Genomic DNA, 27957 nt, shown 5'->3' with positions numbered 1-27957 from the left:
AATTTTTACTGGTACATGCATGGTTACAGAAGGGATGAGCATCAATTGACATTTGAAAACAGTTTGACAAGAAGGCAACTTAATTCAATTAATCTAATCAAGCCACCAACGGTTCCTCCATAACTGCATATCCCAAAATATTGTCAGGCATTTGCAGCTGAGTTAACGCGAGCAACGAGCAGTTAACATTGTGTTTGTCGGGTTCTTGTTGTGTGTGTGTGTGTGCGAGAGAGAGAGAGAGAGAGAGAGAGACCTTTTGTCTTAGTGGAAACTTCATCATTCGTAACCAGATCAGGTGCAACTGGTACTTTGGTTGGTACATCGGGAAGGTCCAACCTCTCATTTTCTTTAGGAGATAGCACTGAAGCAGGAGCTATAGACATATCTTGAACGGTGATCTGACAAAGGAGCGAAGTTTCACTTTTAGATTAGATGAAATTATGTGACACCAGAATAGTAAAACTAACAAGAATAAGAAACAAACAAAAGAAAATTCATGATATAATTTGACACAAGGTTAGTTTTTTAATGATTTAATTGGCAATATGAAATCTACAAGATCCAATTTCAACATACATGAAGATTCAGTGAAAGACCTCAAACATATGGACTAAAATCACAAACTCAAGCCCTCAGGTTAAGTTCTCATTAGACAACATTCATGAGTGTGTATGTGTCTAAGGACACAATGAAAAACACACCATGAATCCTTAGACGTAAAAACATCTAAGGGTTAAAAATGCTTCTGACAAAAACAATCAGCATTTCATTTTGTTGAGTTATTGAACATTAACTTGTTCCATAATGTGCAAGGTGTGTTTTTATTAGTTATTGAAAAATCACCATCCCATGACCATGTGTCCTCAGATCACCCTCCACTCATTCGCAAACTTTGCCTTCATACCAGAAGCAAACATATACTATTAAAACCAGCAAAAAAACTAAAAGGGAAAACCAAAAGGTAACCGTACAACAAAAACATAAAACTAAAAGGGAAAACCAGCAAGAACAAGAAGTTGAGAAAATTTTAAAAGAAGAAATTTCATATTTACTTATATCTAAGTTCAAAATCATAATTTGAACGGATGCCTACATAAGATTGATTGTTAAATGAAGGAGAAGGAAAGGTTAAATGAAGGTCAGAGAGGGACAAAAACCTGCCCTTTACGCTGTGCGACAAGTTCATGTTCCGAAGAAGAATATATCTTACCCCAGTTGAAAGTCCAAAGCAAGTGGGATAAGGTAGTGGCATATCTACCAATTTTCTATCCTAGAAATCTAGCAGTCAAACTGCTGGCGAAGGGATGATGAGACACCAAATTGCATTGTTCTTACAAGAACTGGATACCATGCATTGCATGAAAACAGAATTGGTAATAGCAATATTGGTAACAGGATAAATGAAGAGCACTTTGGTGCTTATTTACAAGAATAAGGGCGATGTACAAAATTGCATGAACTATAGGGGTATTAAGCTAATAAGTCATACAATGAAGCTCTGGGAGAGAGTCATTGAGCATAGATTGAGGCAAGAGACACGGGTTTCGGACAACCAATTCGGGTTCATGCCAGGGCTCTGAACCATGGAGGCAATCTATCTCTTACGAAGATTGATGGAAAGATATAGAGATAGGAAAAAGGATTTACACATGGTCTTTATAGATTTGGAAAAAGCGTATAATAGGGTCCCAAGAGACATTCTTTGGAGGATTTTAGAGAAGAAAGGAGTACGAGTAGCATATATCCAAGCTATAAAGGATATGTATAAAGGAGCAAAGACTGCCGTAAGAACTCATGAAGGACAAACCGAAAGCTTCCCCATAACTATAGGATTACATCAAGGCTCATCCTTAAGTCCTTACCTTTTTGCGTTGGTAATGGATGAGTTAACAGGACATATTCAAGATGATATTCCTTAATGTATGCTTTTCGCAAACGATATAGTGTTGATAGATGAAACTCAGGAAGGGGTAAATGCAAAGCTTAACCTTTTGAGAGAAGTGTTGGAATCTAAAGGTCTTCGCTTAAGCCGATCAAAGATAGAATATATGGAGTGCAAGTTCAGTGCAAATGGAAGCCAAAATGAGTTACGGGTGAGGATCGGAGATCAGGAAATACCAAAGAGCGACCGTTTTCGCTACCTAGGATCTATTTTGCAAAAGAACGAAGAATTAGATGGAGATCTCAACCATAGAATACAAGCTGGATGGATGAAGTGGAAGAGTGCATCCGGCGTGTTGTGTGATCGTCGTATGTCACTGAAGCTCAAGGGAAAAATTTATAGGATGGCAATAAGGCCGGCGATGCTGTATGGCACAGAATGTTGGGCAGTGAAGCATCAACATGTACACAAAATGGGTGTAGCGGAGATAAGGATGCTTCGTTGGATGTGTGGGCAAACGAGAAAGGATAAGATTAAGAATGAGGATATCCGAGGTAAAGTAGGAGTAGTCGAAATTTTAGGAAAGCTGAGAGAAAATCAGTTACGGTGGTTTGGACATGTGCAAAGAAGGCTTACTGACGCTCCGGTTAGAAGATGTGACTACGGGACAGAGGTTCAGGGCCGAAGGGGTAGAGGAAGACCTAGGAAAACTTTGGAAGAGACTCTAAGAAAAGACTTAGAGTACTTGGATCTAACGGAGGACATGACACATGACCGAGCATAATGGCGTTCTAAGATTCATATAACCGACCCCACTCAGTGACTTGAATTTTTCAAGTCTCCAACCGATAAGTTTTCCTCACTCGGGAAATTAAGGGAACATTACCTCAACCGACATGCTCCACTCACAAAGCTTCAACATACAAGCTTCAACAAAAGAAAAATTCAAAGAACTTAGTGAAGAAGGCTTTGGTGTATTTAACACAATACGTTGAAATGAAACAAAGCTTATTTATTGATATCTCTGATAAGTTACAAATATGTACATATACATGAGTCAAAATAAACAAACAAGAGGGAGCCTTCACAAAGGTTGCTTAGGAGAAGTCTCAGCAATCGGTAGAGCCCCAGAAAGAGAAGGCACCGGAGGGGGATCATTCGGAGCCTCAGTACTGGACAGAACCCTAGAAGGAGGAGGCATCAGAGGTTGATCATTTGGAGCTTCATTACGCAGTACAGCCCTAGAAGACGAAGGCAATAAATGCCTTTGGAACAAACCCACAAACTTCTGATGATCATGTAAAATCTGACCATCAGATTCCTTCATCTGGTCAAGCTTCCTCTTCATGTTTGTAGCATAGTCATGTGCGAGCCGGTGCAACTATTTATTCTCATGCTTAAGCCCTCTAATCTCCTGTTTGAGACTCATCACTTCAGCCGCCAATGATTCAACTTGGTGGGTTCGAGCAAATAGGCATTGGGCCATATTAGACACAGAACCTGCACATTGAACACTGAGAGCCAGATAATCCTTAACAACCAACTCATCAGACCGTTTGGAAAGTAGTCTGTTATCTTTGGGAGTGAGAAGGTTTCTGGCCACCACCGCAGCGGTCATATCATTCTTCATCACGGAATCCCCAACAATAAGAGGACCAGTAGAGGATAAGAAGGATGGGCGCCATATGTTGTCTGGAGAAGGCGTGGCTGCCTTTTCAACAAGGTTCAAGTCAAAACGACGGTCGGAGGGGCCAGACATTTTCAAAGGTGTTGAAGAGAGAAAAGGTCGGACAAATCAAGATCTTAGAAATGCAAGAAGGGAGCTTCTACTAGTAGAGGTTCAAGTGTGCTTTGAAACTTAATGCCAGCCTCTATAAAAATTTGCACTCGACGGAGCTTCAGAAATCGAAGAGGCGCCTACTCAGAAATCGAAAAGGCGTTTGCTTTCTCAAAAGCTGGGCTGCTCAGAGACCACGAAGGCCGATCTTATAAATCGAAGAGGCTTTTGATTTCTCAAAAGCTAGGCTGCTCAAAGACCATGAAGGCCGATTGCAGAAATCGAAGAGGCGCTTGCTTTCTCAAAAGCTGGGCTACTCAGAGACCACGAGGGCTGATCTCAGAAATCGAAGAAGCACCTGCTTTTTCAGCCTTCTCAGCACCTGTCCCATGCACACTCAACTTTGCAGAAATTATGGGCATTCTGTCGAAGATTTCTGGTGAAGTAGAAAGCACGTGAATGTTACTGTTCAATCATCCACTTTCCACACGCAATATTAGCTCACGGGTACCACAGATAACTTTGCCAAAGATCTCTGACAAAGTTTAGACACGTGAAGCTTGCAGCTCTCATTACATCGCTATGACCAAGAAGGGTACAAGAATAGCAAAGAAACAGCACTAACAAAGTTTAGACACATAAATTTTGAAGGTCTAGATACCATATTATTACCCACTAGGGTAAAGGAACAGGACCATTGCTGGATAATTGGAAAGTCCCTGTGTGTCAACCTCTGTGCTTCGTGGCAAGGTAGACTAGCAAACAGGCCCAACCTTTACTCACATTCGAGAAAACACTCCTAACAAGATTGCTTGCTTCAAGATCGAAGAAGCACCGCCCTCCGAATCTCGAGAGCCAGACTCTTAACATGATTACTTTCTAAAAAATCGAAGAGACACTGCTCTCTGAATCTCGAGAGCCAAACTCCTAGCAGGATTGCTTTCTCAAAAATCGAAGAGGCATCGTTCTCTGAATCTCAAGAGATAGATCCCCGACAGGATTGCTTGTTTGAAAACCGAAGAGGCACCGCTTTCTCAACTTCGAGAGCTAGATCTCTTTGGATAAAGTTTGTCTGTAATCTTCACACTGCTTTCTCAACTTCGAGAGCCAGATCTCCTTGGATAAAGCTTGTCTGTAATCTTCACACGCAACATCAGCTTTCCAGATATCACAGACCACTTTTTCAAAGTGCTCTGATAGAGTTAAAACACGTGAAGCTGGCAGCTCCCACTACCGTGCTATGACCAAGCAGGGTAAAGGAATAGTATTACTACTTATTGTTAGGGAGACTCCTATATATGTCGACCTCCATCCTCAACGAATAGGTAGACCTGCAAAAATGCTCAACCCTTCCTCATATTTGAGAGGGCACTCCCAACGAAGCCTCTCGAAATACTCAGCTTTCTTTCCCCCCGAGAATACCTCTACAAACAAGCTACATCAGAGAAAGAATATCTCATATCATCAGGGTTAAAAGCAAGAGTATCCCATATCATGCTTTTTCCCTGTCTTTTCCTTTGGCCTTGTTCTTACCTGCAGGACAAGGAGAAAGAGAGCAATCAGTCAGCATTTGGAATCAAGCTTCCAGTCAGGAATTGACTACCTGGAACCCCTTACCTGATTACTTACCTGGCATTGCTCTCGAGTACTCATCTTCAACATCTTATGCTTCCAGAGAAGATACCACATCTGCCTGAGGAACAGATAGGGCAAGTGAGAAGGATACAAGGAAGCATGTGGAGACAAGCGTAACAGAACATGTGCCGATACATCCACTACTTTGTCAACAACAAAAGTATCCCATATCAGCAGGGTCGAACGTACTCTAGATTTGATGGACTTGTTTTGACCCTCAAATTATTCAGTCGGCCTTATACTCTGGAGGAAACCAGAAAACCTTCCAGCCCAGTTCAAGAATAAGTCTGTGGAAAGTTACTTCTTCAAAAGAAAAAGTATCTCATATCACCTCTTCTCCTTTTCTTCTTTTTATCCTTCATGCTGCCTGCAAGATAGGGAGAATGAGAACAATCAGCCGAAACTCGAAATCAAACTTCTGATCTGGGACTGATTGCTTGGAGCTCTAATTGCTTACCTTGTCTGTCACCTCTTTTAGCAGATCCCCTAGCTCGGCGACTTGGGGGACTCTTACTACATGGTTTGTATCGAGTTTGACCAAACCTAAAACTACAAGTAAGCTTCAAGTGAAATTGATACATTACCTTATGCATCTCTACCAGTTAAAGATACCACCCCTGGATGGAGGAAGAGTACTTCTAGAGAAGATGCCACATCTACCTATGAGACATATAAGGCAAGTGAAGACGATACCACACTTCGGTACTTAGAAGTTTCGTGATTACGAGATCATTCTCCTACAATATTTTCTAATGTCATTTGTACTAAATCATTCACTTGTACTCACTAAAGGAGAACTTGAACCTATGTACTGTGTAAACCCTTCACAATTAATGAGAACTCCTCTACTATATGGACATAGCCAATCTGGGTGAACCAAGTACATCTTGTGTTTGCTTTCCTGTTTCTATCCATTTATATACTTATCCACACTAATGACCGGAGCAATCTAGCGAAAATCACAAACTTAATACTTTTTGTTGTCCCAAAGTCCTCACTGCTTTTGTGCATCAACAATCCATAAGTCCTTACCTTTTTGCGTTGGTAATGGATGAGTTAACATGACATATTCAAGATGATATTCCTTGGTGTATGCTTTTCGCAAACGATATAGTGTTGATAGATGAAACTCAGGAATGAGTAAATGTGAAGCTTAACCTTTGGAGAGAAGTGTTGGAATCTAAAGGTCTTCGCCTAAGCCGATCAAAGACAGAATATATGGAGTGAAAGTTCAGTGCAAACGGAGGCCAAAATGAGTTAGGGGTATTGATCGGAGATCAGGAAATACCAAAGCGACCGTTTTCGCTACCTAGGATCTATCTTGCAAAAGAATGGAGAATTTGATGGAGATCTCAACCATAGAATACAAGCTGGATGGATGAAGTGGAAGAGTGCATCTGGCGTGTTGTGTATCCATCGTAGGCCACTGAAGCTCAAGAGAAAATTTTATAGGACGACAATAAGGTCGGTGATGCTGTATGACACATAATGTTGGGCGGTGAAGCATCAACATGTAGGTGTAGCGGAGATGAGGATGCTTCGTTGGATGTGTGGGCACACGAGAAAGGATAAGATTAGGAACGAGGATATCCGAGGTAAAGTAGGAGTAGCCGAAATTGAAGGAAAAATGAGAGAAAATCGGTTACGGTGGTTTGGACATGTGCAAAGAAGGCCTACTAACGCTCCGGTTCGAAGATGTGACTACAGGACAGAGGTTCAAGGCCGAAGGAGTCGAGGAAGACCTAGGAAAACTTTGGAAAAGACCCTAAGAAAAGACTTAGAGTACTTAGATCTAACGGAGGACATGACATAAAACCGAGCACAATAGCGTTCTAGGATTCATATAGCTGACCCCACTTAGTTGTTGTTGTTGTTGTTGTAGAGAGCAGTAATGCATTGTATGTTAATCACTAAATAAAGAATTGAAACAGGAACAAATTTGCTTTATAAAAAATACCCAGATGGGAAAAAATGACAATCAGGAAGCAAAACAATCATTAGCGTTTGTGGACCTATTTTTAGAATAGAAATATCATACTTGAGCTTCCAAATTCTCTAATTCTGCTAAAATATCCTCTTCGTCTTTAGCGGATAATTTCTCCCCCAAGATTGCATTAATTTCCTAACAAAATCATGAGCGAAATGGTAGAATTTATTAAAAAGGAAAAACCGAGGAGAAGATGATAAGCAAAGAAGAAGATAAGGTTTAGATGTTAACTAATCATTGTTTACAATGACGAGAATAACATACAGGAATACACACAAATGATGTGAAAAACAAAGACATAATTTTTTACGAGATCATAGCATAAATAGTTATATTGGGTATCTAGTGTCAAACAAGAGGGATGGGTGGGGGTTGAAAAGTAAACTTGTTAATAGGAAAATAACCTGTATAAACCTTACAAGATCGCCAATCTTTACAAACTCAACTCAGAGGCAAACATTTTCTCGCACTTGATTTATAATAAAAACAACAACAGAATTCCAAGCACTTACGCTCCTCCATTTACCATAAGAAAAAAGATGGTAGGCTCTCAAATATTAATAAATGAGGGAGGGAGATGGGAAGAGGGAGGGCCATGCACAGAACGAGCATCAGAAATGTGACAATAAAAACTCTTCCCAAATCACCAGAAAGTGTTTTGATATAGATCCTCATTCTAAGAATGCAACCCAAAAAAACTCAGATGAAATACTAGATAAATAAAAACAAAAAATGAAAGAGAAGAAATGAAGCTCACATCTTGGTAAGCTTTAGCTTCATCGGTATCATCCATCAGCTTTTGCACATCGTCGAGATTGATCTCACTTTGTAAGGCTTTAATCGCATTATTACCAGCCTTCAAACTCTCGAATACCGCTTTCTGCTTGCTTGTGAGTTCGATGTCTTGCAACTGAACCAAAACATTTACTCGAGGAGTGTGAACATGTTATTTGCTTGTTAAAGTAGACCAAGTTGTAAAGGAAATGGAAAGAAAGAAAATGGACAAGTAAGGTAGGGTTGTGCAATTATAGACTTGTTGCTCAACATTAATAACCCAGGTATCAACTTGCTTCAATAATTCTTCTTGTGCCTTCTTCTTCTTTAATGCTAACAAAGCTCTTTCCAACACCAAATGACTTGAGACTAGTCATACTCACGCTTGAGTCGACATAACACATACTAACCTTAGCGGATTGTCAATGCCCAAGTGGCAATCCTATGGCTAGGAACGTTTTAGGAATGAACATAAGAGAAAGGTCTCGTTAATCTAACTTACTTAAATCATTTGTCTCTTAGATCAAATACATTCTTTGGATTCCCTTATTGCTTAAACACATGATACAATAAATAGTGATTAACAATAAGCTTTGCCCTTCATTAAACATATAAAAGTTTAATACAATAAGTATTCCAAAAGCTATTACATCAAATGATTGGCTTTGTCGGCATACTTCCAATAATCTCCCACTTGCACTCAAAGCCATCCTCCCATGTATCTAATACCCATCCTTTCCATATGGCGGTCAAGTTGGATTTGAGACATTGGCTTCGTTAGTGGATCTGCTACGTTATCGGCTGAGGCAACTTTGAGGATGTTGATTTTCCCCTCGGCAGCATATCTTCTAATGATATTAAAGCGCCTGTCAAAATGCTTGTTCTTTTGATGTGCCCTGGGTTCCTTGGTTTGAGCTATCGCCCCACTTTATCACAATACAAAGTTACTAGTGATGTAATGGTTGGAACCACTCCAAGTTCAGTAATGAACTTCTTCATCCAGAACGCTTCTTTGCCGGCTTCAGCTGCAATGACATATTCAGCCTCTGTCGTGGAATCAGCAATTACATTTTGTTTCTTGCTTTTCCAACTGACAGCCCCACCATTTAGAGTGAATACATATCCAGAGTTGGAACTTCTATCATCGACGTCAGATTGGAAATCTGCGTCTGTATAGGCTTCCACTCGCAACTCTGTCGCTCCTCCATAAACGAGGAACATGTCCTTAGTTCTTCTTAAGTACTTAAGGACCGTCTTGACAGCTGTCTAGTGTTTTGATCCTGGGTTAGATTGATATCGACTAGTAATGCTCACAGCTATTGCGATATAAGGCTTGTGCATATCATGGCATACATGAGACTTCCTTTCGCAGAAGCTTAAGGAATAGCTTTCATTTTCCGTATCTCTTCAGGAGTCTTAGGTTCCATGGACTTAGAAAGGTGAATTCCATGTCTCACAGGAAGAAAACCTTTCTTAGATTGTTCCATCTGGAACCTACTTAGCACCTTATCAATGTACATAGATTGGGATAATCCAATTAATTTTCTTGATCTATCACGATAGAGCTTTATCCCAAGTGCATAAGATGCATCTCCTAAATCTTTCATGTGGAAGGTTTTGGACAACCACACTTTTACAGAAGAAAGTACTGCAGTGTCATTCCTGAATAGTAATATGTCATCTACATATAACACTAGGAATACAACTGCATCCCTAACGACCTTTTGATAAACACAATTGTCGTCTTCGTTTTGAGTAAAACCAAACGATTTGATTTCAGTATCAAAACGAATGTTCCAGCTCCTGGAGGCTTGCTTAAGTCCATAAATGGACATCTGAAGCTTGCATACCTTAGTGTTTTCAGACTTGGACATGAAACCTTCGAGTTGAGTCATATAAAGCTCTTCCTCTAGGTAGCCATTCAGAAAGGCCGTCTTCACGTCCATTTGCCAAATCTCATAATCATGGTACGCAGCTATAACAAGCAAAATTTGAATGGACTTAATCATGGCTACAGGAGAAAACGTTTCTTCATAGTCAATCCATTCTATTTGCCTGTAACCCTTGGCTACTAGTCTAGCCTTATAAGTCTCCACGTTCCCATCAACGCCTATCTTCCTCTTGAAGACCCATTTGTTTCCAACATGTACTATACCTTCTGAAGGGTCTACAAGAGTCCAGACCTGATTTTGATACATGGAATCCATCTCGGATTTCATGGCCTCTTGACATCTCTTTGAATCAATGTCGGACATTACTTCAGTGTAGTCCCTAGGGTCCTCCTTTGTGTCATTGCCACCTAGAACGTGCAATTCCGCAAAGTCATTATTTAAGCCATACCTCTTAGGTGGCTTGCTAACCTGTTCAGATCTACGTGGAGCTAGGGGTTCGGGAACAGGGTTGTCAACTTGTTGAGTGCTTGTTTGTGGTTCATCATTAATCTCATTAATTTCCATCTCTTTGCGTATAGTTCCTTTGAGAACAAATTCGTCCTCTAGAAACTTAGCAGTTCTGGCGACAAAGACTTTCTGGTCGTCAGGTCGTCAGGTTGGTAGAACTCATATCCCATAGTTTCTCTAGGATATCCCACAAAATAGCGTCTTACTGATCTCGCTTCAAGCTTAGTAGCTTCAAGCTTCTTGACATATGCTTCACAACCCCAAATCTTAATGTGATTAAGACTTGGCTTTCTTCCATGCCATATCTCATAGGGCGTTTGTGAAACTGACTTGGAAGGTACTCTGTTAAGCAAGTAAGTTGCTGTATATAGAGCGTATCCCCAGAATGCTACAGGTAGATTGGCAGAACTCATCATAGAACGAACCATGTTCATCAAGGTTCGATTTCTCCTTTCAGAAACTCCATTAAGTTGTGGAGTTCCCGGTGGAGTCCACTGTGATACTATTCCACATTCTTTGAGATAATCTAGGAACTCATTACTCAGATATTCACCCCCTCAATCCGATCTTAGGGTCTTTATCTGTTTCCCAGTTTGCTTCTCAACTTCATTCTTGAATTGTTTGAACCTTTCAAAGGATTCTGACTTGTACTTCATAAGATACACATAGCCAAACCGAGAGTGATCGTTGGTGAATGTGATATAGTAGGAGAAGCCTCCTCTCGATGTAGTAGACATAGGTCCATATACGTCAGTGTGGATTAACCCTAGAATTTCAGTGGCACGCTTTCCTTTTCCAATAAATGGAGATTTGGTCATCTTCCCTTTCAAGCAACATTCACAAGTACCCATCTGGTCATTACCTAATGGGCGGAAATATCCATCTTTCGACATCTTGCGAATCTTATCAAGGTTCACATGTCCAAGTTTAAGATGCCACATCCTTTCTTGGTTAACTTCTTCTCTAGCCCTTTTGGGTTTTGAGGTATTCCCGCTTTCAATACAGTGCATCCCACTATTCGTCTCTAGGTGAAAAAGTCCCTCTATCATATTACCATGAGAGATAATACGACCGTTCAAGTATAAAGTGCAACTCCTTTTGTCAAACAATACTGAGTGCCCATCTCATAAAAGCTTAGAGATAGAAATCAAATTCTTTATACATGAAGGAAAATATAAACAATTTTTAAGTTCCAGGACTTCCCCAGAGGGTAGTTTAAGCATGTAGGTGCCTATTGCTTTTGCAGAGATTTTAGTGCCGTTCCCAACTCGCACAACCATCTCCCCATTGTGCAGTGACCTGCTCCCTGCTAGTCCCTGCATCGTATTACAGATATGTTGACTAGCGCCTGAATCAAATATCCAGGAATTGGAGCTCACTGTAAAAGCACTCTCTATGAGGGAAATAGTCTCTTCAAAAGTTCGTGTCATAAGGCTCGCAATGCGCACCCTGTATTTCTTCTTCCAACGTTCATCCTTTCCACAATGCAAGCATGTTCCTTTGGATTTCTTTGCCTTCTTCTTATGCAACCTTTTCCTTGTGACTGCATTCTCACTCCCACTGTCCTTTTTGAAACCTTGTTCAAACTTACAGCACATGTCAATCATCTCGGTAAAAGTATGATCGAATCTATTCACTTTATAGTTTACAATAAACTTAGTGAAATCATTCGAGAGAGATGCAAGGAAAAAATCTTGGGCCATTTTCCCATCGATGGAAGTTCCTAAACTCGCAAGATCTTTAAAGATCCTTTCCATCTTTTGTCCATGTTTATGGACCGATGTCCCCTTTGCCATTTTGGCATTCAATAGACTACAAACATTTGAGAATCGTACATTACTGGTCTCAATGTCATGCATGTTATGCAAACTTTCAACCATGGCACAAGAAGTGTCCATGTGCTTATGTAGCTTCATAAGCTCTTCACTAAGTGAAGTGAGGATTAAGCATTTGGCTTGTAAGTCATCCTCATAGTGTCTAACATAATTTTGACACTCCTCATTTGAAGCTAGTTTCATAGGAGGTACATGAGGAGGGGATTGCTTAAGCACATACAATATGTCTTTCACCTTTGAGACATTCTCAATGTGGCGATACCAAGCAAGGAAACGTTGGCCCCTAAGGCCCCTTTTGTCAAGTATAAAGGTGGGTATTATTTTAGGCATGTCGTTAACTACATAACATAACAGAAATCGTATTAGATTGTTTGTTTTAAAACTACTTGATTGGGTCTTAAATCAAATAGTACCACCCACTATTTTTGGCAAATTCCACATCCCTCAATGGAATTCGAGAGTTATTTTGAACTCTAAGCGGGGTATGGGAGACTCACCATTACCAAGCCCACCTCACGATGATATGATGTTGGTTAGCAAAAATAATGATGAGAAAATAACGCTTTATTCATTTACAACTTTTGTAATTACCCATCTAGTTTGGCCTCTAGAGAATGTTACCTCACGATGATACAATGTCGGCACCATTGCACTTAGTTAAGTTATTCCCACCATGCTTAGTTCGTGTAGGGGTTCATGAATAGCCTCACGATGATACGATGTCGGCCATCCTCGTTGCGTACACTCACTTCATCATATGTTTATGGACTCCTCCTCGATGTAAGCACATACTTTGAACTTCCCCATGATAGGGTGAAGCCGGTGTAGGAGTCACAAACGATTGCAGCCCACCACGGTGGAAGGCCTACGAAGAGATGTTCAAAACATCTCTCGCTTATCAACTTAATATTCGTTTTGTTAAGGGAGTAGTGTTGGGCTACATCAAATTTATTTTAATCTCATTAAAAGAACTTGGGCCTATCACAACCATTGGTCCAAGTTATTATGAATTAGTAGTTTATAATACTCCCACTATTTCGATGAAATAAGCCAGACTATATGGAACTACTAACGAATGCTTTGCATCCTCATATGGACTATATAGTCATATTAGGTTTTAGGATGATTATGAACCGTTTCATTTGATCCAACACGAGCCTTGTATTGGACCTTGGGTTTAAGGTAGATAGTTGTTGATTTTATTTACGCGTTTAATCTAATTAAACCGTTATTTCCTATTGGGCGTTGGACCCAACTATTCCAATTTGCATACATTTAAACAAAAAGGAATACAAGAAATAAAAAGAAGGGTTTATGCCCTTTTACAACACATTTGATGGACTTATTTCCATTTACAACAAATTAGAACTAATCAAATTACATTCAAATCTAATCTACTTAACCCAAACATTCATAATGTAAAGCGGCCAATCACATAGCTCAATTATCGAGGCCTTTGGTTCATAATCACCCTTTTCTTAATCAATCACATTAACTAAGAAAGCAACTTAAACAATTGGTTTTCGGATTCATAGAATTGATTTAAATGGAACTAAACAAAATGAAAATCCAATTCTCATTTAAAGAGACAAAACCATTTTGTTCTCATTTTATTTGGGCCAAAAACAATGACCACAACTTTTGGGCCATTTTGCAAAAACAAAAAAAAAACTTTTGGGGTCACTTTGTAAAAACACAAAAGTCCACAATTTCATGTAATTACAACTAGAACCCAAAAGTTTCAACAATTGCTAAAACTTCATTAAAGGAACAAAACAATTTGTCCTTTAGTGATTTTGGACCTTTACGTAAAAATACGTAAACTTTTGGGCCAAAATGCAAATACACAAAAGTATCAAAACTTTATATAATTGCACAAAAGGCCAAAAAATACCCTATTCTATAGGGTGGCCGGCTTTTAGTGAAGAAGTGAAAAATTTTCTAAAAAGTTTTTGCAAGTTGATTTGTTAGATGAGATAAAGGTGATTTGGATGGGTTGTAAGATAAAGTTTTGTCAAACATTGAAAATTTTTTGTCTAACATTAAAGGCATTAAACATCCTTCACCTATAACCATCACCCATGAAAAATAAACCAAAACTTTATGAAAAACATTAAACTTTTGAATCTAAAAATCAAAACTTTTTGTTCTTGACAAGAACTTCAAGAACATTGAAGAACACTCATGAAAACTCATAATAGCTCCATGAATGTTTTTCACTCAATAAAACTCAAATTTTCACTACTCAAAAGAGGGCTAACATCCTAGGGTACTTAGGGGTTCCAAAAGTCACTTTAAAACCTTTTTAACAAGACAAACATGAACCCAAAAAACCACCCTTTGGATTTGGCCGAATTTCCCCACATATATGGCACCAAATTTTAGTTCCAATATTCATGCTTCAATGAACTACATCTACAACATTTGAGATGCAAAATTTTCAAGCAAAATTTATTCAAAAGCAAGAACAGAGCTTGTAACATTTACAACACTTAAATCATAAACCATGAAAAATCACAAAACCCAAAAGGATTCACCATAAACTAGGCCTAGGCTCTGATACCACTTGAAGGAAAAATTTTGTCTTAGCTAAGAACATGTGAGAATATTTGAATACATATACAAACTATTAACACATTAAAGTAGGCGTGCATTAAAAAACGATTCATAAAACCCATGACTTTCAAAGCCTAGTGAATGGTGAACCAATAAACTCTTTAACAACATTAAAGAGAATAAAGGATTTAGAGATTCATTACCCTTGAAGCTCATCCTTGATTACACAAGGGATTCACCCAAGTGGACGGCCTTCAAGTCACCTCCTTGCTCCTTGGATCTTCCTTGTGATTTTCTTCCTTTTAGTGCTCCTTTGCTTCTTTGAGGATTTGAGGATATGTTCTCCAAAACACCAAAAGCTTGATGTCTCTAAGTCTCTTCACCAAGGATATATTGTGAAGAAGAAATGGATGACTTAGAGAAGAATAGATTGCTAGCTAAAACTTCTCTAAGTGGCCGGCCTCTATAGAGAAAAAGAGAGCAAATGTTTCACCTCTTTTCATCAAGAAAACCCTAAATGAAAATAAAGCTATAAAGTTGAATTTATACTTCATCACATGTGAGTGGCAAACTTGTAATTAATCCAAGTTTGCATCCACTCACCCTATGGCCAGCCATGTTGATGTTATTGGGCTAATTGCCCATTTTGTTTTAGTTATCATACAACTTAAACATAATGGGCCTTGTGGACCAAAACGCTTTTGGGCCCCGAAGCCCAAAACCAACTTAAAAGCCCAATACAAACATTTCGTATAATTAATTAACTAATTAATTAACTTTGACCATTCTTCAATTAAACCATTTAATTGCATATCCATTTCATTTAATATCTTCACTTTCATCCTTACTCGGTGTACGATCCATTAGGTTCCATTTAGCGAGGTAGTGGGCGATTGTTACTCTTAACCATCGATTGTGAATTGAAACCACATTTCAATTCTCCCTTAAAATTAGTGTTTGCTAATCATTAGGGCTTCCACAAACCATGAGTGACACCTAGCAGCATGTCATGGTTACCCAAGCTAAGTAGAATTGGTTGGAGAACCTATCCAGTTACAACTACAATGCAATACGGTCCTTCTCTAATACAATACTCTTAATCACATTGTTTAAGTGATAGTTTGTTTCATGTCTACTATCCAATGTGATACTTCTCCATATGATTCTATTGAATAAGATTTGGAACAAACTTCCTAAGTCATATTCATATGCTTTGGCCAAAGACTCTCGAATCATATCTTAGAGTATTCTCCTTCCACCATGGAAGGTTAGAGATCTCTTGTTGTGCATTCATATGCCTACATGACTAGATAGCTTGACCCCAACAATGCCGTGGACACTCCAATGGAATGCCTTTGACATGATGAAAGGTCAATGACCTAACCATTAGACATCTATGATGCCTCAGGTCAAAGAACTACTTTGCATATTGCAACTATCGAGTTCTTACATGACATGTATGTTCGAACTCTCTTTTCATCGTAGTTCAGTGTACTCGATTACTCTTTCGAGCACCTATGTGTTTGTCTTAGTGTCCAACACCAAATGACTTGAGACTAGTCATACTCACGCTTGAGTCGACATAACACATACTAACCTTAGCGGATTGTCAATGCCTAATTGGCAATCCTTTGGTTAGGAACGTTTTAGGAATGAACATAAGAGAAAGGTCTCGTTAATCTAACTTACTTAAATCATTTGTCTCTTAGATCAAATACATTCCTTGGATTCCCTTATTGCTTAAACACATGATACAATAAATAGTGATTAACACTAAGCTTTGCCCTTCATTAAACATATAAAAGTTTAATACAATAAGTTTTCCAAAAGCTATTACATCAAATGATTGGCTTTGTGGGCATACTTCCAACACCTTGGTCGGCGCGTGAGGGCGCGTGAGAGTTCCAAAATTTTTTCTAAAAATTTGGTGATGATCCTGAGGTTGAGTTGATCGCGTTGGTATATTCAGATACCAAAATTGAGCAATGTATGAGAAATTATTAGCTAGTTTTGCCTATGTGCTTTAAATAACGTTTTTATAGTTGTTTCGCATATAGGTGAGACCTATCCCGAGGACGAGCGCATTCAAGGGTGTCACGGGGGTTACGACCCTTCGACATACCAGTGAGTGGGCAGTTATTTTCTGTATATACCTATATATGGTGTGAAAATTATGTTGACACTCAAATTAAACCCTCTTTTTATCAATTGTAGCAATGTATGTAAGTAGGGATCGTTCTAGACCGGGGATTAGGAGGGATTGCAAAATCACTTGGACAGGACTCAAAAACGTAAAAACAAGTTTTAAACACTAAAATAGACTCAAAGAATGCAAAACTAAACTTTAAAACACCAAAACAAACCAAAAGACTCAAAACAGCACCAAAACACTCAAAACTGCCTTAAAAACACAATCTGGGCAGTTTTGGACACTAAGCACCAAATTGGACGAATTTGGGTTTTAACTTGAATCAAAACACTTAAAAACACAAAGTAAAACACTTACTAACTAATTTGACACTTTAAAACAAAGGGGGATTGGTTTTGGACGAATTTAAAAACAAAACAAACTTTGTAAATTAGAACAGATTGAAAGAACGAATTTGATTTAAATGGGTGAATGGAAGGCTAGCTAAGGGGTTCATCTCCACACATGTTATACTTGCATACGAAACGATTTCCAATTGCTTTTCAATAAACCATGAATTCTCAATACCCCAAGTTAATTAGGTCCGCTTAAATTAACCTTCAGATTTTCCTAACGTTATTGAATTGGATGATTGCATACGACAACCCAAAACATTCCCCACAAGTCCCCTACATGATTGCATAATAGAGATACAAGCAAGAATCATTAAGTTCTATGAAAACCATAAGCATTGACGAAGCACTTGTTACTATGATTGCATGAAACTTATCCCAAGAATTTACTTAACGCGATTGAGATCATCAACCTTTACTACTTGTGAATATAATTCCATAACGATTAGGTGAAATTTCCTTATATCCTAGCATTCAATTTATGCATGATAATTAAGCGTGCACTCTCAACCAACACACACAAATCAATGTAATCCACATAGATAAGTAAATTGAATTCACAACTTATGAAACGCAATTAGAAGTAATCAAATCATAACGCAAGCATAAACATGTATTTCGAATCCCCCCTAGCCAAGGGGGGGTTTAGTTCCTCATATGCACAAAACAAAGAGAATTGAATTTAAACATTGAAATCAAAGGAAAAGAAACACCTAGAAATTCCAGCAGCTTCAACTTGAATTTCATGAACTCCCAAGCATTCTTCTCATCCTCCTTGGTGCGGCAAAGGACTTAGGGACAGGTTTAGGGCCTTATGGATGGTGTAGAACGATTATGGATGGATGTATGAGTGTTTAGGGAGGAAGGATGGTGCGGCAAAGGTGTAGAATGGTGTAGGGAGGCTGCTGCAAGAGTGGAGAGCAGTTTGGACGAATTTCTGGAGTTGTTTGTGAATTGTGGTGAGTTGTGTTCTGATTTAGGGGTTAATAGGAGTATATATAGGCACTTAAAACCCTAGGGTAATCAGATATGGACTTGGATAACCCAAATCCACAAGGAAATAGGTCTAACAGTCAGATTTTGCAAGGGAAAAGGGGTCCTAGGTGCGGCTGGATAGGAATAAGGTGGATAAGGCTTCTAGATGGCCTTGCAAGGCAAGGAAATCAGGTTTCTAGAAGGGATAGGTGCGGCACTTAAAGGATAGGGCAGATTAGGGCTTCTAGAAACCCTCTAATGCAAGGAAAACTCACGGCAAGGATGGATAAGGTTTCTAGAACAAGGATAAGGTATCTTAAATGGATAAGGACTCCTCATTGCATTTGGAAACTTTGCCTATTAGGATTAGGAAACCTTGTCTTTGTCATTCCTTCTTCATTCTGGATTCCTTCTCCTTCTTGGACTTGGAAATCTTCTTTGTAGCTACAACTTGATGCCATTTGGATTTAACTTTCCTACTTCAAGTAGGAAACCTTGTTTGAGTAGGAATCTTCATCCTCAAGGAATCCTAATTCAACTAGGAAACCCATTTTGACTAGGAATCCTAATTCAACTAGGATTCCATCTTCACTTAGGCGCTTTCCTACTTCGACTAGGAAACCTTGTTCAAGTAGGAAAAATCATCTTCAAATCTTCAATTTCGTCCATCCTCTTGGCTCCAAGCATATGACATCCATTCCAAGCTCAACTTTGCTCCAAAAAGCTCCAAAATGCATCCTTTTGCATACTTTGCCCTTAGAACCTGAAAACACATAAAACTAGCTTAAAAGACTACTTAACTAAGGAAAAACACTATAAATGCACAAGAACGAGCTAAACTAAGGCGCATAAATATGCTCCTATCAAATTCCCCCACACTTAGCTTTTGCTAGTCTGATAGGAGCATATTTATGCGCCTTAGTTAGTTAGTTCTTATGCATTTATGTTGTGTTTTCTTAGTTAAGTTAGTCTTTTAAGCTATTTTCATATGTTTTCAGGTTTTAGAGACAAAGTGAGCAAAAGGAAGCAATTTGGAGCAATTTGGAGCAAAATTGGGCTAGAATGGAGTTCATGCACATGAAGCACAAGGGATGGACGAATTTGAGGAATTGATGAAGCTAGGAAGGTGTTTCAAAGTTGAAGAATTGAATATACAAAGTTTCCTAGTTGAAGTAGGAAAGGGCTTAAACGAAGGATTCCTAAATGAAGAAGGATTCCTAATCAATGTAGGAGTCCTAATTGAAGATGGATTCCTAGACGAATGAAGTTTCCTACTCAAGCAAGTATTCCTACATGAAGAAGAAGAATTAAAGCCAAAGAATCAACTCAAGAGAAGGATCTTATCCAAAACCTCATCCATAACCTTATCTTAGCTTATCTTATCCAAACAAACCTTATCCTATCTTATCTTATCCTAATCCTAAATTATCCACATTCCAGCCACTTAGGAGGGTTTCTAACTAGATTAGGATGCTTAAAATGGGATTTCTAGAAGACCTAATCCTTTCCTACAAAGGTGCCACACCTTATCCCTTGTTTTTCTAGAAATCAGCCACAAAATAACCTTTCTAGAAGGCCTTATCCCTTGTCCTACAAAAGTGACGCCCCAAACCTTTCTAGGACTCCTAGAAACCTGATTATTCCTTTCCCCCTTGGTTTCTAAAAGCCTTAGCCTTTTCCTTCAAGGATTGTGTGTTATTATCCTATACAAATTAGGCCTTTAAATCCTTTTCCTTTGCTACATAGGGGCTGCGAATTTCAGCCTATAAATACCATCTTTTGCTGCACCATTTAGTCACCATCCTCTACCATATTTTCACTACACCATTCACCCAAATATACCTCTTGTGCCGTGAGTTTGCAAAGGAGAAGAAGGAAGAACTCTTGGAGCCGTGCATGCCATTCAAGGAGCTTGGATTGTGGAGCGTTTCTAGGTGTTTTCTATCTTTGTTTTAATGTTTAAATTTATTTATCTTTGTTTATTTGCGAGTATGAGGAACTAAACCCCCTTGGCTAGGGGGGGATTCGAAACCATGTTTATGCTTGCTATATGATTTGATTACTTCTAATTGCGTTTCATAAGTTGTGAGTTCAATTTGCTTATCTATGTGAATTAAAACTTATTCTTGTATGTTGATTGAGGGTCGACACTTAGTTTGCATGCATGAATTTGATGCTAGGATATAAGGGAATTTCACCTAATCGTTATGAACTTATATTCACAAGTAGTAAAGGTTGTTGATCACAATCGTGTTAAGTAAATTCTTGGCATAAGTTTCATGCAATCATAGTAACAAGTGCTTCGTCAATGCTTATGGTTTTCATAGAACTTAATGATTCTTGCTTGTATCTCTATTATGCAATCATGTAGGGGACTTGTGGGGAATGCTTTGGGTTGTCGTATGCAATTCATCCAATTCAATAACTTAAGGAAAATCTGAGGGTTAATTTAAGCGGACCTAATTAACTTGGGGCGTTGAGAATTCATGGTTTATTGAAAAGCAATTGGAAATCGTTTTATATGCAAGTGTGACATGTGTGGAGATGAACCCCTTAGCTAGCCTTCCATCCATTCAAATCTTCCAAATTCGTTTTAAAATCTGTTTTAGTTTACAAAGTTTTGTTTTGTTTTTAAATTCGTCCAAAATCAATCCCCCTTTTCTTTGTTGAGTCATACTAGTTAGAAATCAATTTAGTTTGTGTTTTTAAGTGTCTTGAGTCAAGTTATAATCAATTTTCGTCCAAATTCTTCCTGAGTGTCAGAAACTGCCCAGAAAGTGTTTTAAGGCAGTTTTGAGTGTTTGTTTGCTGTTTTGAGTCTTTTTGTTTGTTTTGGTGTTTTAAAGTTTAGTTTTGCATTCTTTGAGTCTAGTTTAGTGTTTTAAACTTGTTTTTACGTATTTGAGTCAGTTTTCAAGTGATTTAGCAATCCCTCCTAATCCCCGGCCTAGAACGATCCCTACTTACATACTTACTACAATCGATAAAAAGAGGGTTAATTTGTGTGTCAACATAATTTTCACATCATAGTCCTCGAGCAAAACAAAACGAAACAAAGTAAATAAAACAAAGCAAAACAAGTAAAACTCGACCTAAACCTTCCAACAATCGCCTCAGGGATTTCCAATGCACATGACATGTTAAAAATCATCATTCCCACAGATTTTAGCCATCTTTACACTTAAGCATATACTTAATCATAATCACTACTCATTAGTTCACAAATAACCAATTAAAACATGATTTTGAATGTAGTAACATGCCTTAGAGAATCCCTCAATTCCTTACTAGATATGCACTCTATTTTCACTCAGATTTTCTAACTTCACACCCTACCCTAGTTATATGTGAGAAGATTGATGTAAAAATAAAAACGAATGCTCACATATATGTATGACAAAGAAAGCACTTTACGGAGTTATTAAGCATGTTTATAAATATGATCTCATGAATGGAATGCCACTACTTAGATGCGAGAACCAATGACACCATATGCTCAAACCAAATTCAAACTCCACAAATTGAAATACACAACACTCAAGATTAAAGTTAAGGGTTGTAACGGGGCTCAAGGTATTGGCTAACAAAAACGGATATGGAAAACAAACGTTCTTTAAAACAATAGTAAGCAAAGTATGGAAATCGAAACTTAGAATTCACTTTAGCATGCCGAAATCAAATTCAAAACAGAGTGGAAGACTCAAACAATCAATTAGGGCCGAATGCAACTCTTTGGACCCTTTCTTCAACAAACAACACTTTGGAACTCTTTTTCACATGCATTTCAACTATTTTGCATGTTTTTCACAACTTTTCTTTTTTTCTTTCTATTTTTCACGAATTTTTTTTCTTTCTTTTCTTTTTTTCTTTTTCTTTTCTTCTTCTTCTTTTGCCGTGCCTCATTCAAGACTTTGGCACATCCCCATATCACTCATCCTTCCCCCACACTTATTTCCCGCACACATTGATCAAAAGGAATTCATCTTTGTGTTATGCTTTACTATGTTTTAAGAACAAGGGTGTGGATGGTCCTAATCTAGGCTAGGTGAGGATAATGTGGTTAACAAAGAAAATAGGCTAAACAAGTCTCAATGGGGTTAAAACCTACAAAACATAATGGAATAGGGATATACGGCTTTTGGGCTATGGTGGACACTACACACTTTAATCTTGAATATGTGTTATGCAAATCAATGACATGTTTTGAATGCAATGGGCATGAGTTCTAGTGTTTGGTTCTAAGTGATGAAACGCCTTCTAAGTAGCAACCAAGCAAAGAATAATGAGATCATGCAACGACTTTAGAAAACAAAGAATGCACAGATTTTAACTCTCCAATTAAACGTTTAGGCTCAAGTCTCACAAGGTTGTAGCGTTAGTTGAGTTACTTCCTTCAAGCATGTTACAAAAACTAATTTTTTCCTTTTATGATTACATGTGCATTCATAAGTTATAACCACAACCAAGCGTAAACCAAAGAGTAAATCAAAGTTTTATCCATGTTTCTAACTCTCTTTAACCGTCATGCAATTACAAACCGAATCCTCATCATTGTGTTGGAAGGTACCCTAAGACACAAACAAACACACAAAAACGACTCTTTTTGGGTTTTTAAAACAAATTTTTCACATTTTTATGGGATTTTCGGATTTTTAGATCAACATATACTCAAACACACCAAAACAGCCTAAAAACACCTAAAAACAGCAAGAAACAACATTTGAAATTATGGTTGATAAAACCTTACGAATTTGCAAGAAAACACTTTGGTTACCCCCCCACACTTAAATCAAACATTGTCCTCAATGTTTCAAGCATAGACTCACACAAATAACAACAAGCAAACAAAACACATCTAACAACCTAACATGGCAGAAATGAAATCAACAACAAAGAGAAGAGTTTAGGAACGCAAATCTGGAATTGGAGTGCTTTCTAGGTCTTCCTTTGTTGCATGCATGGGTTGCCTCCCAAGAAGCGCTTGCTTTAACGTCGTTCAGCCGGACGAAGACCTCATTCACTCCTTGCTAGGTCCCACGGCATCCAAGGGTATGTCATCCACGGCATGCTCCACAAAGGTGTCATAATATGGCTTCAAACGATGCCCGTTCACCTTGAATTCTTGTCCCGTTTTCAAGCTTTGGATTTGGACTGCACCATGAACAAAAACATTAGTAACAACAAACGGTCCAATCCACTTAGAACGTAACTTACCGGGAAACAACCGTAAACGGGAATTGAACAATAGCACTTTCTGCCCAAGTGAGAATGATTTCCCACGGATCATGTTGTCATGGAAAGCTTTGGTCTTTTGCTTGTAAATGCTTGCATTCTCGTACGCCTCGTGCCGTATCTCATCAAGCTCATTCAATTGCAATCTCCGTTGACTTCTTGCTTCATCGAGGTTCATGTTAAACTTCTTGATGGCCCAAAGTGCTTTGTGTTCCAATTCAACGGGAAGATGGCACGCCTTGCCATAGACAAGCCGGAAGGGGGACATCCCAATGGGGGTTTTGTACGCCGTACGATACGCCCAAAGTGCATCATCTAACCGTAAGCTCCAATCCTTCCTTGTTGGCCCAACGGTCTTCTCAAGTATTTGCTTGATCTCTCGGTTGGACACCTCGGCTTGGTCGTTCGTTTGAGGATGGTAAGGTGTAGAAACCTTATGGGTGACACTGTATTTCTTCAATAATGCTTCAATGGTCCGATTGCAAAAGTGTGATCCTCCATCACTAATGATTACTCGTGGCATTCCAAACCTTGCAAAAATGTTAGTTCTAATAAAATCTGCAACCACTTTAGAATCATTAGTACGGGTGGCCTTGGCTTCCACCCATTTCGACACATAATCAACCGCAAGCAAAATATACATAAAACCATACGAAGAAGGGAAGGGACCCATAAAATCAATACCCCAAACATCAAAAATTTCAACATTGAGGATAGAAACCTGCGGCATTTGGTCTCTTGCACTAATTCCACCCATTCTTTGGCATTTATCACATGTTAAGCAAAACGTTTTAGCATCTTTAAAAATACTAGGCCAATAGAATCCACATTGTAACACCTTGAGGGCTGTGCGTTGTGTGCCAAAGTGCCCCCCACATGCATATGTGTGACAAAAACTCAAAATTGATTGACATTCAGAATCGTGCACACAACGACGTATAATCTGATCGGGGCAAAATTTCCACAAGTACGGATCATCCCACACATAAAACCGTGCATCATGCCTAAGTTTATCACGTTGGTGCCTAGTGAACTCACTTGGAATACGTTTTGACACCAAAAAATTAACAATATCGGCATACCAAGGTGTACTAACCTTAACGGACAGCAATTGTTCATCGGGGAATGTCTCCAAAATTGGCAAAGACTCCTCATTGTGCACCATTCGGCTTAGGTGGTCAGCCACCACGTTTTCACTTCCCTTCTTGTCCCGAATCTCTATGTCGAACTCTTGAAGTAGCAACATCCATCGAATTAGCCGTGGCTTGGCCTCCTTTTTGGTGAGCAAGTACTTCAGAGCTGCATGATCAGTGAAAACAATTACTTTAGTACCAATTAGATATGATCGAAATTTATCTAAAGCAAAGACAACGGCAAGAAGTTCTTTTTCCGTAGTGGAGTAGTTCAATTGTGCATCATTCAACGTTCGTGAGGCGTAGTAGATGACATGCGGCCTCTTGTCCTTTCGTTGTCCTAAAACAGCTCCTAAGGCATAGTCGGACGCATCACACATGAGCTCAAAAGGTAGACTCCAATCTGGTGGAACAATGATGGGTGCCGTGGTCAACAACTCCTTGAGTTGGTTGAATGATGCCGTGCACTCCTTGGTGAATTCAAACGCCACGTCTTTTTGTAGGAGACGGCAAAGAGGTTGTGCAACCTTTGAGAAATCCTTGATAAACCTACGATAGAAACCTGCATGGCCAAGAAAAGAACGAACCTCTCTAACCGAAGTTGGAGAGGGTAAGTGACGTACAAGATCTATTTTCGACTTATCAACCTCAATACCGTTTTCAGAGACTATATGACCTAAAACTATGCCCTGTTTAACCATGAAATGGCATTTTTCCCAATTAAGTACAAGGTTAGTTTCAACACAACGTTTTAAAATTAAACTAAGATTATGCAAGCAACCATCAAAAGAATCACCAAACACGCTAAAATCATCCATAAACACTTCAATGATTTTCTCAACATAATCCGAAAATATGCTCATCATGCATCTTTGAAATGTAGCCGGTGCATTACATAGACCAAAAGGCATGCGACGATATGCAAAAGTGCCAAAGGGGCATGTAAAAGTGGTTTTTTCTTGATCTTCAGGTGTTATGACAATTTGATTATATCCAGAATAACCATCAAGAAAACAATAAAAAGCATAACCGGCTAACCTTTCAAGCATTTGGTCGATGAACGGCAAAGGGAAGTGATCCTTCCTCGTGGCGGCGTTTAGCTTCCTATAATCTATGCACACTCTCCAACCGGTTTGGATGCGTTGAGGAACAAGTTCATTCTCGGCATTTGCAACCACCGTCACTCCAGATTTCTTCGGAACACATTGAACAGGTGAGACCCACTTACTATCCGAGATTGGATAGATTACGCCGCAATCCAAAAGCTTGATTACCTCCTTTTTCACAACTTCCATCATCGGAGGGTTGAGACGGCGTTGAGCCTCTCGGGATGTTTTGGACCCCTCCTCTAGAAGTATGCGATGCATGCATGTAGTAGGGCTAATTCCCTTTATGTCGGCTAAGGTCCATCCAATTGCCGTTTTGTACTCCTTAAGCACTCGCACCAATTTGCTCTCTTCTTGTGCCGTGAGTGAGGATGAAATAATGACGGGCAACGTGTCATTCTCGCCTAAGAAAACGTACTTCAAGTGACTAGGCAACGGCTTAAGTTCAAGTGTAGGTGCCTGCACAACTGAGGGAAGCATTTTATTAGCCGAAACTGAACTTAAAATAGGGTCCGAATACTTACCCGATTGTGATGGCAATGACTCGAGGGCAGCCACCATCTCAATAACCTCATCATTAGGGGGCACGGCACAAGGATGATCATGCATGCCATGGGCTTCCTTGGTTGTAGTTTCAACGTTTGGCTTGTCCATGCTTTGTGCAATGACCACTTCAAGTGCATCGTCGTTCAATTTGTCCAAATGGTCCTGTGACAAAGAGTCAATTAAATCAATAGCAAAACATGAATGATTCTCACTAGGGTACTTCATAGAATCGGAAAGATTGAAATTAATAACTTCCCCATCGAATTCCATTGTCAAAGTGCCATTATAGACGTCAATCTTCGTCCTAGCAGTCTTCATGAATGGCCTTCCAAGGAGGATGGGCAAGGAAGGGGCATGACCCGATTCATCCATCTCAAGTACATAAAAATCCGCCGGGAAGATCAAATGATTAACCTGTACTAACACATCCTCCAAAACTCCCTTGGGATAGGCGTTAGATCTATCGGCTAATTGTATGATTACACCATCGTTTTTCAACGCTCCTAGGTTCATAGATGCATAAATTGAATATGGCATGACATTTATAGATGCACCTAGGTCTAACATGGCAGATTCAAACCTAGAATTACCAATAACACACGGAATTGTAAAACTACCCGGATCTTTGCATTTTGGGGGCAGTTTGCGTTGTAAGATGGCTGAGACGTTCTCACCTACTTTGACCACCTCCTTGGTCGAAATCCTCCTCCTATTAGTGCAAAGTTCCTTCAAGAACTTGGCGTACCTCGGAACTTGCTTGATTGCATCCAAAAGGGGGATATTGACTTGAACTTTCCGAAACGTCTCCAAAATGTCCTTCTCCGCTTCTTCTTTCTTTGTTTGCTTGAATCTACTAGGAAAAGGAACATTGGCAGGAAAATCATTAGTAGAAACCGAACTTGACACGTTTTTACCTTTATTGGTTGAATTGGCCGAATTGGACTCCATTGGTGCTTGCGGCAAGGTTGGTTCCACCTTGGCCGTGAGTGGCCTTTGCTCCTCCTCCTCAATTCTCAACTCTTCCTCCTCGTTGGAACGTGACTTGGATCGTTTGTGGTCAGATCCGACTTGCTTCCCACTTCGCAAATGTATAGCTTTTGCAGATTCGAATCCACATTTCGGATTGACCACCGTTGAGCTAGGCAACCTTCCTTGCTCACGAAATTGCCCCATGAACTCAGCAATTTGTCCCACTTGCTTCTCCAAGTTGTCCACCCTCTTGTCTTGGATTTGCCTTTCTTTGTTTTGAGTTTGGACTTCCTGCGTCAAAGTAGTAAGTAATTGAAAAATCTTATCATTATCAGTTGAATTACCTACATTGCTTTGGGCAGGTTGGGCTTGGGCTTGTGGTGGTGCCAACGGCTTTTGATAGAACCCCGGGGGTTGTTGCCTAAATCCGCTTTGTTGTTGGCCTTGTTGGGGGTCTCGCCATTTGAAATTCGGATGATCACGCCAACCGGGATTGTAAGTATTGGAAAATGGATCACCACGTGATTGGTATTGGTTACCATATCCCACGACATTGAGTGTCTCCCACCCTCCATTCTCGATCAATTGTGGGCACTTGTCCGTAGGGTGT

General features: G+C 39.3%; 1 protein-coding gene across 1 annotated transcript; it reads right to left on the bottom strand.

Annotated features, from left to right (window-relative positions):
* On the bottom strand, window positions 1-26750 carry LOC126628674 (vacuolar protein sorting-associated protein 20 homolog 2-like). Its single transcript, XM_050298459.1, has 6 exons — window positions 26357-26750; window positions 8315-8424; window positions 8039-8191; window positions 7333-7416; window positions 254-398; window positions 1-123 (listed from the first exon to the last, which is right to left on the bottom strand). Exons 1-6 carry the CDS (start codon window positions 26748-26750, stop codon window positions 98-100), a joined length of 912 nt encoding a protein of 303 aa, XP_050154416.1. The 3' UTR covers window positions 1-97.
* Window positions 26751-27957: the final 1207 nt, after the last annotated feature.

Source organism: Malus sylvestris, chromosome 1 (assembly GCF_916048215.2).
Source record: "Malus sylvestris chromosome 1, drMalSylv7.2, whole genome shotgun sequence".
NCBI classification, from domain to species: Eukaryota; Viridiplantae; Streptophyta; class Magnoliopsida; order Rosales; family Rosaceae; genus Malus; species Malus sylvestris.
The sequence above is the reverse complement of the archived record's forward strand: the minus strand, read 5'-3'. Positions and strand labels throughout refer to the sequence as shown.